We start from the raw sequence: 17,594 nt of genomic DNA, 5'->3' as shown, positions 1-17,594 counted from the left end.
GATTTTAAAGCATTCACTGATATAACAAATGCATCTCTACTGTCAGACAGTTATAGAGCCTGGAGATTCCAAGGTAAGGCACCTCTTGGCTACTCAGTCTTAAAGAGCTGATAGTTTCCAAAACGTTTTCTATTATAAAAATAGCCCAGTCAGACTCAGAGGGCACTACCAAACTTGATGTAAAAACTAAGTCCTGGACCAAGAGTTACAAAAATTGAAAGTAAATATGATTTTAATTATAGGGTTTCCCCCCTGCATTCCTAAATCACGCAAGCCTCACATGTAAGAACTGTCTCTTATTTAACTTTTACGCACTCCTCCTAGATAACAGTAAGCGCTTAATAAATATTTGTTGAGTGAATAATTGAGTGTACCAACTAGGATCTCTCTGTCCTTGAAGAATGGGAGGAAAGCCCATTTGTGAAGAAACTCGCTATGTTTCAGGGGCAAGAAAAAAGTATCAGGTTCATCCCAATTAAATATGATCCCCAGCTGATATAACGATTTAACTGACAGAAGAAAATGCGCAAGGTGAACAGTACAATGACAACTAATCGAACGTTGTTAACGAATAAAAGAATCAGCGTCCATGCTGAGACCCATTCCAGGTTTTGCCGGCTCCGCCCACCCGGAACTGGGGATCCACTAAAGCGGGAAAGGTTGCGAGAGGGAACCTGGCTAACCGCTGAGGCATTTTCCGTGGTTGTCATCCCTCTTCCACTATCGCCAGGCGGGGAAGGGGCATTGGGGCCAGCCAAGCTAGGGCTCTGGAACAACCCCCCCCCCCCGCCCCCCACACTGCCCAGCCCTTCCGCAGCACTTACTGGCGGAAGGGACCATCTAGGGAGCAGCCATCCCCGCCCCGGCCGCCTGGCGCAAAAGAAAGCACTTGAAGGCTGCCTGCAGCAGTCAGACTCCCCAGAACCTCCTGCTCTTTGTGCAACTGCGCCCAGGTTCCCAGCCGCCCGGTTGCCTCGGCGGGGAACGGCAGCAGCAACATAGGTAGAACCCGCTCCTGCTCCTCAGCGTTGCAACTGCCGCCAGCGGCAGCACTTCCGGGCCACTTCTCCGCCGCCATCTTTAGCCAGGCAAATTTGCCTGGTCACCTGAGTCCAACTGCGTCCTGGGCATGCGCAGTGTAGCCGACTCTCTCACCGCCTTCTGGCTCGCAGCTGCAGCTAGGGCTCAGCTGTCTCTGCTAGATTATATTCCTTGCCTATTAGAAGCGGGCACCAACCACTCCATTAAAGCCACCTCTACATTTGCCTCAAGCCCACTCTTTACTTAACTACTGTGAAATTGTTGAGGGCCTAATTTAGCAACTTAAAGCAGGCTGTAACAGCTTGCTCACTCTTTAGAAGTACCCTTTGCCGCCTAGTTATTGGGACCCGGTTTATGCCTCTTTTCTAGGCTTTTTCTTATTGTGCGATTATTTTTGTTAGTTTACAGGACCTGGGGTGGTGTAATGTCCTTAGGAGTGTGGACTGATCAATTACGAGGGAACTAACCTGAGTGTTGAAATCAAATAATACGTGATGCAGTTGGTAGGGGAAACGGGAAGGGGTGAAAGAGGTGGAATTCTTGTCATTACTACTCTTCTCTGTGAAGTATAATGCAAGATTATCGGGAGGGAGGGAGAGAAAGGGAGAAAGAAAAAGAGAAAGCGAGGAAGAGCAGCAGAGGAGTGAGAAGGGGTGTGGAGTAGGCATTTTTGGAAAGGGCCCTAAAAGACAGCAGTGCCTTTCTTAACACATTCTTTTCCACAATCGGATGGGATCACAGGGCTACCAAAATCAGCTCCGTTTGTGCTTTGACTCCAATCCTCCTCTTGTTCTAGGGCTCTGTGCCTGTAAAGTTCTTTTTCTCCTGCATTGGTTTTTCTCCCTATATTAGGGTGCTTTCACTATCATGCAGACCTGCTATAATATGTGAAACCCATGGTCCTTGTGACTTTGATTAAATTTAGTTTTAAAACTTGGCTTAGAAATCATATCTTTCTCTCTATATATTACCCTCAATCCTAGCTTTTCCCCTAGATCAGGGGTGTCGAACTCATTTTCACTGGGGGCCACATCAGCTTCGCAGTTGCCTTTGAAGGGCCAAATGTAACTTTAGGACTGTATAAATGTAACTACTCCTTAACTGTTAAGGAGTTGAAATTATATTCAGCCCTTTGAAGGCAGCCACGAGGCTGATGTGGCCACCAGTGAAAAAGAGTTTGACACCCCTGCCCTAGATCATCAGCAAACTCTGATGCAGAAGATAGTAGCCCCAGACCTAATAGTCACACTGACCAGACCTCTGGCAGACCAAAGATAACATCTTGCTCTAAGTTGTGTTTCAATTTTTGAGCCCTAAGGTGGAACAACCCCCTGGTGACTTTCCATGAGACCAGAGGGAGTCTGAAAAGACTTCAGAGCTGTCTTCAAGACCTGAAGAAATGATTCATTACCCTTACCTCACCCTTAACTAACTAGTTACCCTATGTAATCTGTAATGGGCAGGCCATCAAGGAGTTCCAGCTTTCGAATATTAGCTTCCCATTCTCCTGGATAATGCCATTCATCAATAAAATAGCCACTATTTCTCCACTGCAATTCTCAGTGTTTAGTGTTTGTGTCTGCTAGCACCCGGTGGACTAATTCCTTCTGTTCTAAAACAGAAACATATTTTTTTTAATTTTTATTTTATTGATTATGCCATTACAGTTGTTCTATTCCCCCCTTCATTCCCCTCCACCCTGCACCCCCCCACCCCCACCCTTCCCCTTTAGTTTATGACCATGTGTCTCAAGTTCTTTAGATTCTATATTTCCCATACTATTCTTGCCCTCCCCCCTATCTATTTTCTATCTACCGTCTATGCTACTTATTTTCTGTACCTTCTCTCCCCTTCTCCTCCTCCCACTCCCCTGTTGCTAACCCTCCATGTGATCTTCATTTCTATGGTTCTGCTCCTGATCTAGCTGTCCTCTTAGTTTGCTTTTGTTTTAGGTGTGGTTCTGAATAACTGTGAGTTTGCTGTCCTTTCACTGTTCATCTTTTTTATCTTCTTTTTCTTAGATAAGTCCCTTTAACATTTCATATAATAAGGGCCTGGTGATGATGAACTCCTTGAATTTGATCTTATCTGAGAAGCACTTTATCTGTCCTTCCATTCTAAATGAAAGTTTTGCTGTATAGACTAATCTTGGTTGTAGGTCTTTGGATTTCATGACTTGGAATACCTCTTTCCAGCCCCTTCTTGCCTGTAAGGTCTCTTTTGAGAAATCAGCTGACAGTCTGATGGGAACTCCTTTGTAGGTGACTGTCCCCTTATCTCTTGCTGCTTCTAGGATTCTCTCCATTTTAATCTTGGCTAATATAATTATGATGTGCCTTGGTGTGTTCCTTCTTGGGTCCAACTTCTTTGGGACTCTCTGAGCTTCCTGGATTTCCTGGAAGTCTATTTCCTTTGCCAGATTGGGGAAATTCTCCTTTATTATTTGTTCAAATAAGTTTTCCACTGGTGGCTGTTTCTCTTCCCCTTCTGGTACCCCTATAATTCAGATGTTGGAGCGTTTAAAGATGTCCTGGAGGTTCCTAAGTCTCTCCTCATTTTTTTGAGTTCTTGTTTCTTCATATTTTCCTGTTTGGTCATTTTTTCCTTCCTTCTGGTTCACTTCCTTGATTTGAGTCCCAGTTTCCTTTTCATCACTATTGGTTTCCTGTGCAATTCCCTTCATTTCAATTAGTTTAGCCTTCATATGTTCGTGTAATTTGTGAGTAAAATCAACCAGTTCTGTGAGCATCCTGATCATCAGGGTTTTGAACTGTGCATCTGATAGGTTGGCAATTTCTTGTTCACTTAGATTTATCAGCTCTGGGGCTTTGAGTTCTTCTTGAGCCATGTTTTGGTCTGTTTGGGCCTGTTATGTATGAGGAGGGGCACCTTCGGTGTTCACCAGGGCGGGGCCACCCAGGTCACTGGGTTGTGAGGCTGTATATGGGGGCAGGGTCAGAGCGGGGAAATGGCAGCCTCCTCTGCTGCTGCCTGCCACTGGGGCCTACTCCCTCGCCGGTCTATCTGCGTAGGAATGTGTGACCAGTCAACCTGCTGCCCTGCACCCTTGCTGGGTTGCCAGTCGCTCACTGGGTCACTCACTGGGTCTGACCTTTGCAACCCCATGCCTGGGATTCACACACCTGAGTCCATCTGACTTCATCTGACTGAGTTTTCCTGTGCAACCCCTCTCTGCCAGCTGCTGGCTTCGCCCCTCTTACCAGTCAGGCTGAAGAATTCGTTGTTATCAGACTTTCGAAAAGTTCAATTTTCTGTGTTCTGGCTATGTTTTCTATTGCTAGTATTTTGTTGTCTCTAAACTTGGTTGTGTGAGAAAGCACGGTGTCTTCACCTATGCCTCCATCTTCGCAGAAGTCCATATATTATTTTTTAAAATTATTTTCTTTAATCTACACCAATGGCTACCTGCTGTCAAATTTCTGCTTCCCTTTTAGAAAATTCCAAGTTGCCTCTTCTTGTAGTTAGAAAAACTACTCTTTTTACCTCAACCCCTCTAATCAGGCTGCTATCTCCACCAAACTGTTCCTCAAGATTAGTGATCTCTATATTGCCACAACCAGCCACTAAGTATCATTCTTTAATCCTTTCTTTAAAGTACTTTTGTCACAGGTGGGCACAGGTAACCAGGTGCTTGGTGATTGCAGACAGAGAATTGAACTAAACACACAAAGAACTTATAGCAGAAAGAGAGAAGGCAGATTAAGTGTTAGCATACTCCACAGAACATGGGAGCAGACCATGTACGAGAAGAGATTGACCTCAGGGCCTGGAGGGATTCTATTCTTACAGGGTGTTAGGGACCACCCTGTCTGGTTTCAGGAATTGTAAACCGTCTCCCATATCTAAGGCTGTGAGCGGCCTTTGTAATACCAGCCACTGAGGAGACAAGGCTTGTCTCTGGCAGCATATGCTGCCCCTGCTTCATCTCCCTGCCCCCAAAGTATGGTCGGATGGTCAGAGACAGGTGAGACCCCTCAGAGGAGGGGCAACCTAGGCCAGACACAATTACTAGGGAGGCCATCATGGAAGGACTCCGGGGCTGCAACAAAGAGGGAGTGATGGACCCTCTCCCCCTAGCTGTGATGAAGCCCAAGTCCCCATATCCTCTTGGAGAAGCGCTTCCTGGCTCTAATCCACTTAAGCCTAAAAACTTATGATGGGGAAGGCAGTGCAGCCCAGTGCTGGGAATGGTGGGTTGCCTGGGTAATTAGGTCTGAGAAGGAATATGTGAAGCCCTGTGAGACCTGCTTTGTTTAAGAATGTTTTTAGTTAGATGATAAGGGCCTAAGCAGAAGAGTTTATGTTCCCAAAGTTCTGTAGCCCTTTACCTGACAGGCCCTGATTCAGAAGAAACCCTAATGGTTCTTTGTATATGATCTACTGTTTACTGCTTGACAATGATTAATAAGCTGTACCTGAACTCCTGTGTAAAAATCCCAATAAAAGCCTGACTAGACAAGGCTCGGTGTACTCTCTCCCCTGGTGAGAGAGTTGCCCGGCTGCTGCAGCAAGCCACTCTCCCCTTGAGAGGATGGCAAGGCCATTCTGAGGTTTCCCCCCCCTTGAGGGAGTAGCCTTGCCAGCCCTTTTTCTCCACAGGACTCAGTAGTCCGTGTGAATTTGCCTCGTCCCATCCTCGTCCCATCCATGATGCCAAGGGTACTGCTTGTCAGTGCATGTGTCAACAGGGCAGATCTTTCCTGGCTAGTTTTGGTGGGCTTCTATTGTGCATGTACCAGTAGTTATATTTAAAGCTACTGTGCATGCGGTCTCCCATAATTTTCTTTGACTGGCCACTGGAGAACGGGGTCGCACAATGTTAATTTATTATAATGCTATTATAATGAAGCAGGGGTCATGTAGCATTTTCTGCAAAGGTGCATTCATGATTCACCATGATTCAGTGCTTTTCCAGAAAGCGGGAAAAACTGGTTTTAGACAGCGTCTCTGTCCTGTATCGTCGTCCTTTATCTTAGCCCTGGGGCACTTCTGGAGTTTCCTCCTTCCTGACTATCTCCTGCCTCACATTTTTTACAGTATGTTTTATTGACTATGCTATTACAGTTGTCCCAATTTTTCTCCCTTTGCCCCCTTCTACCCGGTACCCACCTTCCCTCCAGCAATCCCCCACCTTAGTTCATGTCCATGGGCCCTACATATAAGTTCTTTGGCTTCTCCATTTCCTGTGTTATTCTTAGCATCCCCCTGTCTATTTTGTATCTACCAATTATGCTTCTTGATTCCTGTGCCTTTTCCCCCATTCTCCTCCTTCCCTCTCCCCACTGATAAAACCTCCATGTGATCTCCATATTTAGGATCCTGTTCCTGTTCTGGTTGTTTGCTTCGTTTTTGGTTTTTGTGTTTTTTTTAGATTCAGTTGTTGATAGTTATGAGTTTCTCATTTTAATGTTCATAGTTTTAATCTTTTTCTTAAATAAGTCCCTTTAACATTTCACATAAGGGCTTGGTGATAATGAACTCTTTTAGCTTTGCCTTTTGTTCTTTTCAACTTTGGTAACACCACTTCCCTAGTTTTCTACCTATTTCACTGATAACTCCTCCTCAGTGGGCTTTTCTTTTTACATAATCTCTCCCTCCATCTTTAAGTAACATCTCTGTGCTGATAACTCCCATTTTTGTGTCTTTAACCCTGACCATTTCCTTCAACTCCAGACTGCTGTTTAACTGCCTACTTGTTATATCTACTTGGATTTCTAACAGGACTCACATTTAAAGTGTCTAAATTTGATTTTTAACCCCTCACAAACTCATCTTTCTCATTTTCCCCACTTCAGCATGGAGGACCCTCCATTCACTCTACTGGGGAATTATCTTTGAATCTTAACCACCACTCTTATCCAGACCATTAGCAATGGCCATCAACTCTTACTTCCAAGACTTATTCTAAATCTCTGCTCTGCTTTGTCACCACTGCTCAATTCTTGCCTGAGCTGCTGAAAAAAAGCAGCCCCTGAACATTTTTCTGCCTTCCATTATTCCCTAACAATTTAACAGTCAGAATCATCTAAAAATGAAATCATGTCACATTACTTTCTGACTTAAAATTCTGACTTCACTGCTGTTAAAAATTTAAACTTTAAAGACATCACAGCTTAGAGATCTATAGCTTTCCCATTTATCTGTGTGCTTGAGCTACATTTTCTTTCCCTGAAACACACCAAGTTCATTTTCACTTTAGGGACTTTGTGTTCAATAGGGCTTCTACATGAGATACTTTTCATGTCAGCTTAAATGTATCCTCTGTTTGAGGTTACAGGCCTTCCCGGGCCATTCCACTATAGTCACTCATAACCCAGTTTTATTTTCACCATGGTATTGATCACCACTTGACATTTGGGGTCAGTCCTGTCCAAACAGAATGTTAGTTTCAGAAGAGCAGGGACTTTTCCTTGCTCCACACTGTTACCCTAACACCTGAGATGGTTCCTGGTTCATAAAGGGAACTCCAGAATTTGCCAACAAATGCATACCTTGTCTGTTAAGTTAAACCAAACATTTCATATTCCAAAAGAGATATTTACATTCAATTCTCTTTGCTCAGCTAGGGCTATTTTCTCTTTATTAAAAAAAAAAGGCAACATTGAAGCAATTTCCAAGGTCATTGAAGCAATTTCCAAGTTTCATTAGACATTACAAGGCCTTGTCCCTTATATTAACAATCTACTTAGAGCATTCGCATATAAGCAAGTGGCTTTCATTATATATCCTAACTTACAAATAAGTTTAACACATTTTATAATATTTCTGAGTATACCTTACTATGTCGTGGTTTTTTAGGCATCAGGTTCTTGAAGAAAGCATAAGAAAATGTTTTGGGTGCGGTCCTCCAACATATAAGGCATAGGAAATGTCTTCAGACTCTTGGATCCCTGTAGATAAAGCCCATACAGCTGGCGTCTGATGATCCAACTGTTCCCACATGTCCACATTCCAGAACGGTAAGATCAGTAGACCCAGGCAAGCCTACAAAGACAACACATGTTAAGTGCAAATGATTCCATTTTCTAAAGTATTATTGTGATTTAATCAGTATCTGGCCTTGAATGGTATGGTTCAGTGTGTTGTGTGACATCCTGCAAACTAAAAGTTTGCCAGTTCAATTCCCAGTCAGGGCAGATGACTGGGTTATAGGCCAGGGCCTTGGCTGGGGGCATGTGACAGGCAACCAATCAATGTTTCTCTCCCTTGCTTTCTTCCTCCTTTCCCCTCTAACAATAAATAAAATCTTTTAAAAGTTTAATATCTGACTCTTTCTAGCAGATGGTCAATTCTTAGGACAGAGATGGCCTCCATATTATGTTTATATTCTGGAATAGTTGACCCCTTCTATATATATTTTGTTGTTGCTGATTGCTTCTTGGCAACTCCACTGTAGGCTAGATTACAGGAGGCACATTTGGTAGGTAGTCTTGGATGGACAGGCTGTGTTTGATCCAGGCACAACTTGTGATTCATCTCAGTATTGAATTTGGTGTTTATTGGCATTGCCTACTGATATTATAGCTTTGTTCGTTGGAAAGAGGGATGGCAGAAACAAGGTCATAATCTGTTGTTCGAGTATATTGGTGATATACTTTATCACCAGTATCACTTTCACCTGTATTATTATACTAGGGCTGCTGTGTTCCTTAGTATCAGCCATTTTCCACATTGTCTTTGCTGCTCGCAGGGTCAGTTCCTCTGTGGAAGTTTCTTCCACTGTCGCTTCTGTTCTTGGGACAATTAGGGATGATGCTTGGTTCATTGATTCCTGTAGTTCTTTCAGTAGCAGTGCTGGGGGCCTATCAGACACCGCAGCTGCTAGTGTGCCTGTGTGCTGTGGGCCTGCTGGTCAAGGGGACCTGTTTGGAGACTAATGTTCAGGCTGCTCTGCATTAATTCAGACATCTTGTGCTGCATTTGTTGATCCCATCAAATATTTCTTGAATGAACACTTCAGTTTCTCAAATTAAGTCTTGCCTTCACATAGCTTAGGGTGATAAATGACCAAAATACCTGGGAATTCATTAAGTGGTTTAGCTAAAGAAACAGGCCATAGGACCCTAATCTGAAGTAGACGCATTACTCAGTAAATGCCAGCCTGCCTGCAACTACTTCTAAAAGAAAGCTTTCCTCCATGCTCTTGGTTGAAAGAAATAGAGAAGTGCCAGAACCTAGACTGGGCTCGAACAAGGGATTATGACCTTATTTCTGCCATAACTTACTGCATTGTAGCCTCTAGCTGCTGTACCAATTGTTTGTCCACATGGCGACAGAACAGGGGAAGAAGGTTGCTGGGGAAAGATAAGGGTTCTGCCAGAGAGGCTGTAGGCATCTGAGCTATCTCCCAGGCGATTAGAATCACTATGTCTGTCCTGGAGAGCAGAGAGGAAGAAATATATCAAAGTATTTGTATTTATACAGGAAAGAGGCTCAAGGCCAAGTTCCTTATTATACTTTATCACCAATATCACTTTCTATGCATGCAGCAATTAAGAGAACATTTGCACTTTTGATATATGCCAAGGCACTGATTAGTGCTTTACGCATCTTTTAATGTTCAAAACTCCAAGCGGCTAGTACTGTCATCCTAGATTCTTCTTTTATAAATGAGGAAACAGGCTAAAGAGAAGCTAAGTAACATACCCGAAAGTTACAGTACTAATAAGTGACAGAGGCAAAATTCAAACCTATGTCTGTTTGACTCCAAAGCTTGTCTACTTCTAATTGTAATGGGGGAAAAAATACAATAATGTAAAAACAATTAATAATATAAAAATAAAAATAAAGCTTGTTCCCTTAATTATTATGTTATACTGCCTCCCATGGAAAATAACACTCTGGGGAACTAAAGGGGGGTGGGGGCTGAAGAAAAGGCAGAGCAGCTACAACTCTGCTAGTATTTCCTTTGACCAACTTCTTTCCTGATGCTTGAGTACACCACTCAGGAAATAACTCATCTGGTCCAGCCTACACATCCCAGAGGTACTGAAATAATATTTACAGGCCGTTATGATCTTACCATGCTATATGGTCACTGTTGGATTCCACTAGGGATGGATCCAGGGATACCAGCTGCTCCCCATGACTCAGCAGGGCATAGAGCAAAGATATTCCAAACTGCAAGTGATAAAGCATCCAGGGAAAATGAGTTCACCCTAAGCATTTGGTGCTTCCCTGGCTCTGTCTTCCTAACTACAACAGCACATTTACACGTACAAATTGAGTCCAACATCCATAAAACTTAAATTTTACATTGGCTGGCCAAAGAACTCTCAGATCTTTCCAAGGGAATCACTGCTCTGAACTTTCCAAAAGATTCTTCCAGGTCAGGGGTCCCCAACCCTCAGGCCACAGACCAGTCTGTGGCCTGTTAGGAACCAGGCTGCAGAGCAGCAGGCAAGCAAGGCTTCATCTGTATTCACGGCCGCTCCCCATCACTGGCATTACTGCCCGAGCTCCACCTCCTGGCAGCAGCAGCATTAGATTCTCATAGAAGTGTGAACCCTACTGTGAACTGTACATGCGGGGGATCTAGGTTCATGCTCCTCATGAGAATGTAATGCCTGATGATCTGAGGTGGAGCTGAGGTAGTGATGCTAGCACTGGGGAGCAGCTGCACATATAGATTATCATTCGCATAGAGGTATGACTGCATAGAGACAATAAACCAATTGCCTGCAGACTCATATCAAGACTCTATCAGTGAGCGGCAAGTGACAATTAAACTGCATGGTAGCAGACTATAAAGCCATCCCCCTACCCAGGTTCATGGAAAAATTGTCTTTCATGAAATTTGTCCCTGGTGCCAAAAAGGTTGGGAACCACTGTTCTAGGGAACTGACTAAACGCACACTCACGGGTCCTGCTCCCAGCAGTCAGGAGTCAGAGGAGTAGGTCAGAAATGGACCCAGGAATCTGATGCAGGTAGTCTGTGGACCACACTGTAAGAAGCATTGCTTTAGGCAAAGGTCTTTGGAGGGGGGTTCATAAGACAATCCACTGGCATATTAGAAGATATCAGAACTTCACCTCTAGAGTCTCGCCTTTTAAAATGTTTTAATTTGGATTATATACCTAATATTAGTATAGTGTTACATATAAATGACTTATAAACACACACAGGTGATGTGTCAGGTTTTTTTTTTTTTTTTTTTTTTACCGAAAGTGCAACAAAATGAAAAAACTTTGGTGACCTCTGCTCTAGAGGGCATGTGAGCACCACCATCAGAGAGCTTGTTAGAAAAGCAGATGCTTGGGCCCCACCCTGAGTCTACTAAATGTGACTCTCTGGCAGTGGGCCCAAGGAACTGGTATTCAATAAGCTCTCCAGGTGACCCTAATGCTCACTAGAAGCTGATAAACACTACAGAGGATAAGCAGGGAAGATGAGGAGAGGAGAACATTCCCTCACTGATTCCATGTCAGTGATACCATCTGGAGGCCATCTGTGGCAAGAGAAAAACCTCCCAGACATGTTACCTGATTCTGAAGCACCACAGTGACTGGCCGCTCTGAAGAGCCAGGTGGAAGCTGCATTAGTCCCTGAAGTCCTTGGAGGAGTTCATGGAAGGTCAAGTGACTGATGTGTTTGCCCAGAGGTTTGAATAACATTTGTAGGACCTGCAAGAAGGTCAGTGAGTGCCTCTCTCAGACTTCTCTGCAACTTCACCTCCTCCTGTCTTGCACCCCCCTCCTCCCCACCCCCGATCTCTTTTCTCACTGACCTGCCTTTGTTACCTACCCGGTTGGGTTATTTACCACACCTATTACCACTAGTATCTCTTCATTCCCAATCCTGACCTACTCGGTTCTCGGGTGCTTTCCCTAAGAAAAGTAGATATAGGGCTCAACTTTTGTCAGGAAGTTCTTATTTTTGCACCCTCCCCAGCACACTCACACCTGTGCAACCAAGGCCTGTGTGTTTTCTTTTACTCATTACACCCATGAATGCTCAGCTGTTCCTACAGTTCATTCTGTAACCCCTCACAAGCTGTGAGGGGGGGTAACCCCCCTCAAGCTGTTACCAGCTTAAGAGACTCAACCTTGAGGGTGGCAGGTCTGACACCCCTCACTGCCAAGCACCTTCTCTGGAATCTCTGGGGCTGGGGACTGGAGGAGAAAACATCCCTAACCCATCCATGAAACCATCCTCTTCTCCACTTAATGCCACAGTACCTGGTCAGCTGCATCCCTCTTGACAAGGAGAGGCAGATGGTGGGTGATTACCAGAAGAAGGCTAACAGCCTGATCCTGGGGCAGGAAGGGGAGCAGCCGGGCCACTAGGGCTTTCCCCTTCCTCACAGAAAGCACCTGCAGGAAGCCATCTGCTGCCTCCCTGTGAGTGAGATAGGAGAATATTTTCAGGCTGTGCATAGAGGAGAGGATAACATGCCAGAAAGGAGAGGCTGAAGCAAAGCCAGTGTCTGCTGGGCGGAGTGTGACTCTCCCGTGCTCACTCCAGGTTATTCTGCTCCTTGCTCTTTAAGGCCTGGAAGAGCTTCTCAACGTGATTTCTCTGCTGCTTGGAGTAGCAGGTCTGTGGAGGCCCATTCTTCTGACCCTCCTCTATCTCTAGTAACTGAAGAAACATCTGGGAATTTGAGGGTGGGAAAAGAGGAAGAGGGGGTCAATTTGAGCAATATCCCATTTTCAAGGATAAGTTAGGAAATCATTCCTAAGAAGTTGATCTCACCTTTTCAATCCATGACAACACCCAAAGCCTTTGACTGCTGGCAGCCCCCGTCTCCTAGAAGAAAGAGTCCCCGGCCATCAGCTGCACTTCCACAGCAGCAGTGCAGGTGTTCGGCGAGCTAGAAATTGAGCTGGAAAAGCTAATTACAAAGTTTGATTGCACTTATTCCTCCCATATTAAGTCACAAACTAAACTCAAGCATGAGGGTGCTCAAGACCTTGCTCCAAAACAGGAAACAGAAAAAAGGTTCTAGGAAGATATCACTCCTACCGGCTCTGGAGTTCCATGGGGTACAGCATCAATAGCTCTGCGAGGGCTAAAACACGTCGACATGGCTACCTGGCCTAGAGAACCCTCGATTCGAACCACTGCACAAAAGAAGTCAGAATGGACATATTGCCCTCCACTTTCCACCCTCTGTCCACCCAGATGGCTAGCCCAACCCAGCATGTCAGCCTGCTCCTACCTGACTCGTAAGCCTCCGCCTTCTGAATATAAGGTGTTACCAGCTTGAGAGACTCAACCTTGTTCCTTCGTCCAAGAAGCTCTTCATCTGCCTCCTTCTTCTCTAGTTTCTGATAATATTTCTGAGAGTCCACAGAATGTAAAAACATATACTCAACTTCTGAACTTAGAATTAAGGTTCTCCAGTGGAACTTCTTAACACACACTGTCCTACAGCATCCATTTCAGAAATGTTCCTGGCACCTTAGGCCCTATTGGCAACCATTCTAAAGTATTTTAAATGCCTTGGGCCTCATGCTACCTGTCCTGGGATTCCCATACTAAGGCCCTCATAAGCTAGGTACTATTGCCAGGTCTGATAAAAAGGCAGAGAGAAAAATGGAGAGCCAGGAAGCAAACCTAACCCAGCATCTGCAACCTTCCTGCATTCCTTGTTTCCAAGTTATCCATTAGACGTCCCATATCCTCCACCTCCTCATTTTGATAATATGATTCTACCTGTGTTTCCCAAAGTCAGAGTTAACTGGTGGCATGAAGATATGGAGGAGGAAATTAGTCAAAATGTCTGCCACAATTTGTTCAATTGAATAAATCAAATCCCACTATTTCTAAGATCTCTGTGGTTTTGATGTAAAAAAGTAAAGATAAATAGATGAATGTTTATAACAAGACATTTCTAAAGACTCAGAAATGTGTACAAAGGTGGAAAGTCCATATTCCCAGGCTGAATAGAGAAAATTCATGGCAAAGGATAGAGACAAAACCTCAGGGTGTTTGGGGAATTGTAAAGAATCCCATTGGGCAGAAGTGTAGGAGAACAGAGGGGTGAGTGAGGTCAGAATGTCAACTATAGAAATAGGGCCCCTATGAGCTGAAGAGAGGACCTCAGAGGGCCCGTGGAGTCCAGGCCTTTTTGACCCCAAGGTCAGAGGCTGAGAAGAATATATGGGGCTCACCTGGTAGTAATAGTCTTCCAGGTAGGGGTTCTCACTCTGCAGCTGAACCATTTGCACTTTTATCACCCAGTCCTTCTCTTTTCGGGTCATGAGTTTAGCATAGGGGTCTGGCTGCCGAGACCAAGGCTTCTTGGCTGGGGAACTTGAAGCCAGGAGGAGCATCCCTTTAGACACACCCACCCCTGCCACAGTGAACTTCTCAAGGAGTGGTGAGCAGGGAGCAGAGCTGTCTGGGAAGGATGGGAGAGAGTGCAGAGGTGGGCAGCACTATGGGACTCCAAACTGTGCAGGGACTTTGGGGAAATACCCAGCATGCATATGAGCTGCCCTCAACCTTGCTCCAGGTCTAGTTTTTACCTTGGTGTTCCACTATGCTGCTGCAGCTGGAGGATCCGTTGGTGCTGGGGGTGGAGCTGGGTCAGATGACTGGGGAGACTTAGAAAGAAACTTAGCTGAAAGCAAGGTCTCAGCTCCTTACCTTTCCCACTCAGCCTCTGGTAACCTCAGCTGGACATCTAAGGGAACTCTGTTTATGTGTCTCTCCAAAGTCAGCCACATGAAACAACATAATCCTAACTCAACAGGGCTCACAGGCCCCTGCAGGATATATTTTTCTGCATTTTGGCTGCAGGAAATCTTGACACAGTAGAAAATAATTTAGTCTGGTTGCCAGGAGTTCTCAGTCCTAATCTCAGTTCTGCATGCCAGCTAACCTTCAAGTAAGTTCTTTTAGTCTCCCTGGGCCTCCATTTCCTCATTTGTGAGGGAAAGTGGTTTAGACCCTACCTCAGACTTTCCTTATTAAGTTTCTGTATTTTTCTAAGACAGCTGGTAGAGTGGCCCCCACCCTTCTGCAGCCACTGCCTCCTGAGACCTTCGAAGAAGAGCTCTGACTGTTGCGGATGCTGGGGTGCCAGGCACCCTGAACCGGTACCTGAACCTAGGGGGCCATGAGGTCGGTGAGCTGCAGAAGAGAGATGGGTCTGGTGAGAGCAGTCGAGGTCCAAAGTGCCGCACCGGGGAGCTCGTGCTGGGAAGGGTAGGCCGAAAAGGAACTGGTGACAAGTAGTCCAGGGTCTAAGAGGAATAAGAGGCCTGTGAGGAGGGCATCTCCACCAATTCAATGCTGCCCTTGCTGCTAAGTCCCTTTTCTGTCTCTATATTCTCACCTGCCTTTACCCTCAAGAACCTCACCAGACATTTTGCTGCCTTGGGGGAAATTCAAGCCAACTGTGAGATCACCAGACTGTGGATCCAGTTCTTGTTCCCAGCAGGGTTTCTCACCTCCTAGGGAGCAGCTCTTCAGTCCATGACAATGTAGAGACACGTGTTTTCCCTACTGTCTGGTGAGCCAGCATCTCTTGCTCTCCTTTCTATGATAGTCTTCTCTCAGGTTCTTGTGCTTTCAGTCACTGGGACAATGCTTAGCTGTCTCTTCTCTGACTCACTGGAAGGCCTCCTGAGACCTGCCTTTTCCTACTCTTCTCCCTGCAGTATTTCCTGCAGGTCCTCTACCCCAGACCATGTCTCATTAAGTAGTTCATGGAAGGGCAAGTGCTCTTTCTAACCCTAAGCTCAGTGCTGCTTATTTGCTGAAAGGCAGGGAAGTGGAAGTAGGGATCTACTTTGTCCTTCTTCATATGAATGGCCAGTTATACTAGTACCACCTCTGTCTGTAGGGAAGTACTTACCATGCTTCCCTACATGAAAGGGCATCTCCCACTTTTCATACCTACATCTCACTTTGGGGGCTTCATATCCAAGAGCAAGGTTAAGAGAAGACTGAACATAGTGGAAATATGGAACACTTGGCATGCTTCTCCTCAGCAACCAGTCACTTTATCTCACTATGGTGTCTGGAGCAACTCACCTGCCATAGAAACTGCAAGGAGGTAGGTGACATCCCCAGCATACCAGAGGCCTTGATTCCAGGAAAGCTAAGAAGACCTCTCTGGAATGAGAGGGAAAAAAAACCCAGGTTCATATGAACCTCTGTAGTGTCTTCTAAATTCATCTGTGTCTATGGGGGTGGGGAGCAGTAAGTACAACCATTTCTAATACCCATGACAGTGGCAAACTGGTTCTCCTCCCTCATAATCAAAGTCAACTGGGCCAGGCCCCTCTCCTTCCCTGAGGGGAAGCAAGACTAGTATCTCAGGAGCACGTTGATCTGAGGCACTTCATTCCACATGGCAATCCTTGTCTCTCTCCATTGGCTGTGGAAATCCAAGGCAATACATACCAGTAATGAACTGCTGAGACACAGGGGCCCAGAGTCAAAGCACCAGGAGCAGGGCCAGCCCCTATGGGTGACGCACAGCCCTGATAGGACCTGGTTTTCAAGGTGAAGACAGCATCAGAAACTAAGTAGGTGACAGGAGGAAAGAAGTAACAGAGTCCCTACTCATGTTCAAGCCTGAAGTAGAAAGTGTTAACCCAGGCCCTATCTTAGAAAGGGGTGGAGAAGAAGAGAGGGCTGTCTAACTATACTGTGAACAGCAGACAGTTCTGGACAACAGTCCCTCCAGCCCCTCCTGCCACAGTACCTGGGTGTTATGGACCACACTGAGGACAGCTGGATCCCCAAGATCTTCCTCTTCTTCATCTACTTCCTCCTCCAGGTTTGGGGCTAGATCTGGATCCAGGTCTTCTTCTTGCTCATTTTCTTCCTCCTCCTCCAGCTGGGAGGCAGGCACCAGCTCCGCTTCAGGAGCCAAGCAGCCACAGGACTTGCCTGGGCCTTGGTTTGATTGGGGGCCTGAAAAAGAAGTAGAAGGGGGCTCAGGTGTGAGGAGTATCATCTAGAGAGGCAGCTTCTCAGTAGCACTTTTGTTCATGAGCTGTCTCCAGCACCACCTTCTAACAAGTCCTCCTGTCCTAAGGGTTTAATAGCCTCCCTGCCTCAGAGAGCCCCTGTCTTCCACTAGAGCAAACAGAACCTGGCACCTGGTGTCAGGCACCTTTACTTTCTACATCCCCTCTTCAGTTACTTCATTAGCTATCACCACGGGCTTCTCCATCTGCTCTCCTCTACCTAATAGCCACTTCTGGCCCTCTTTAATCAAGCAAGTTCCAGCTGCCCTGATTCACTGCAATTTAACTCTACTGTGTGCCAGATATTTCACGTGTATGTTCATTTAACTCTCACAAAAATCGTATAAGCCCGTATTGATCATTTCACTATGAAGCTGAGAATTAGGGACCCAGAAAAGTGATTTCAGTCACCCAGCATGATATAGCTAGCAGGCAGAAGAGTTTAGAGTTATTCCCAGTGATTCTGGACATGCAAGCCCATGTCCATCACTGAACCAGAACAGCAAGTCTCCGCATCCCCAGGCTTTTTATCCAGATACTGTGGCCCATTTAGTGATACCTTCAAGACATTTCATCTTTACAGGCTGGTGGACTTTCTCCAT

General features: G+C 45.4%; 2 protein-coding genes across 2 annotated transcripts in view; both read right to left on the bottom strand.

Moving 5' to 3' along the window:
- The window catches only part of SPG11 (SPG11 vesicle trafficking associated, spatacsin), a 111,574-nt gene extending 110,482 nt beyond the window's left edge, over positions 1-1,092 (bottom strand). Inside the window, exon 1 of the mRNA XM_037152005.2 lies at positions 825-1,092. Coding sequence (XP_037007900.2) covers positions 825-1,078 — 254 coding nt within the window. The 5' untranslated portion in view covers positions 1,079-1,092. The remainder of the gene's footprint in view (positions 1-824) is intronic.
- Positions 1,093-7,782: 6,690 nt separating this feature from the next.
- PATL2 (PAT1 homolog 2) lies at positions 7,783-17,594 on the bottom strand. Its single transcript, XM_053663532.1, has 15 exons — positions 17,552-17,594; positions 16,725-16,936; positions 16,049-16,129; positions 15,113-15,255; positions 14,536-14,613; positions 14,179-14,320; positions 13,224-13,344; positions 13,028-13,125; positions 12,758-12,811; positions 12,522-12,655; positions 12,241-12,400; positions 11,545-11,685; positions 10,085-10,182; positions 9,288-9,437; positions 7,783-8,046 (listed from the first exon to the last, which is right to left on the bottom strand). Exons 1-15 carry the CDS (start codon positions 17,592-17,594, stop codon positions 8,028-8,030), a joined length of 1,674 nt encoding a protein of 557 aa, XP_053519507.1. The 3' UTR covers positions 7,783-8,027.

Source organism: Artibeus jamaicensis, unplaced genomic scaffold (assembly GCF_021234435.1).
Source record: "Artibeus jamaicensis isolate MK-2021 breed Jamaican fruit bat unplaced genomic scaffold, CSHL_Jam_final contig_3201, whole genome shotgun sequence".
Classification (NCBI taxonomy): domain Eukaryota; kingdom Metazoa; phylum Chordata; class Mammalia; order Chiroptera; family Phyllostomidae; genus Artibeus; species Artibeus jamaicensis.
This window is presented reverse-complemented; position numbering and strand designations above follow the sequence as displayed.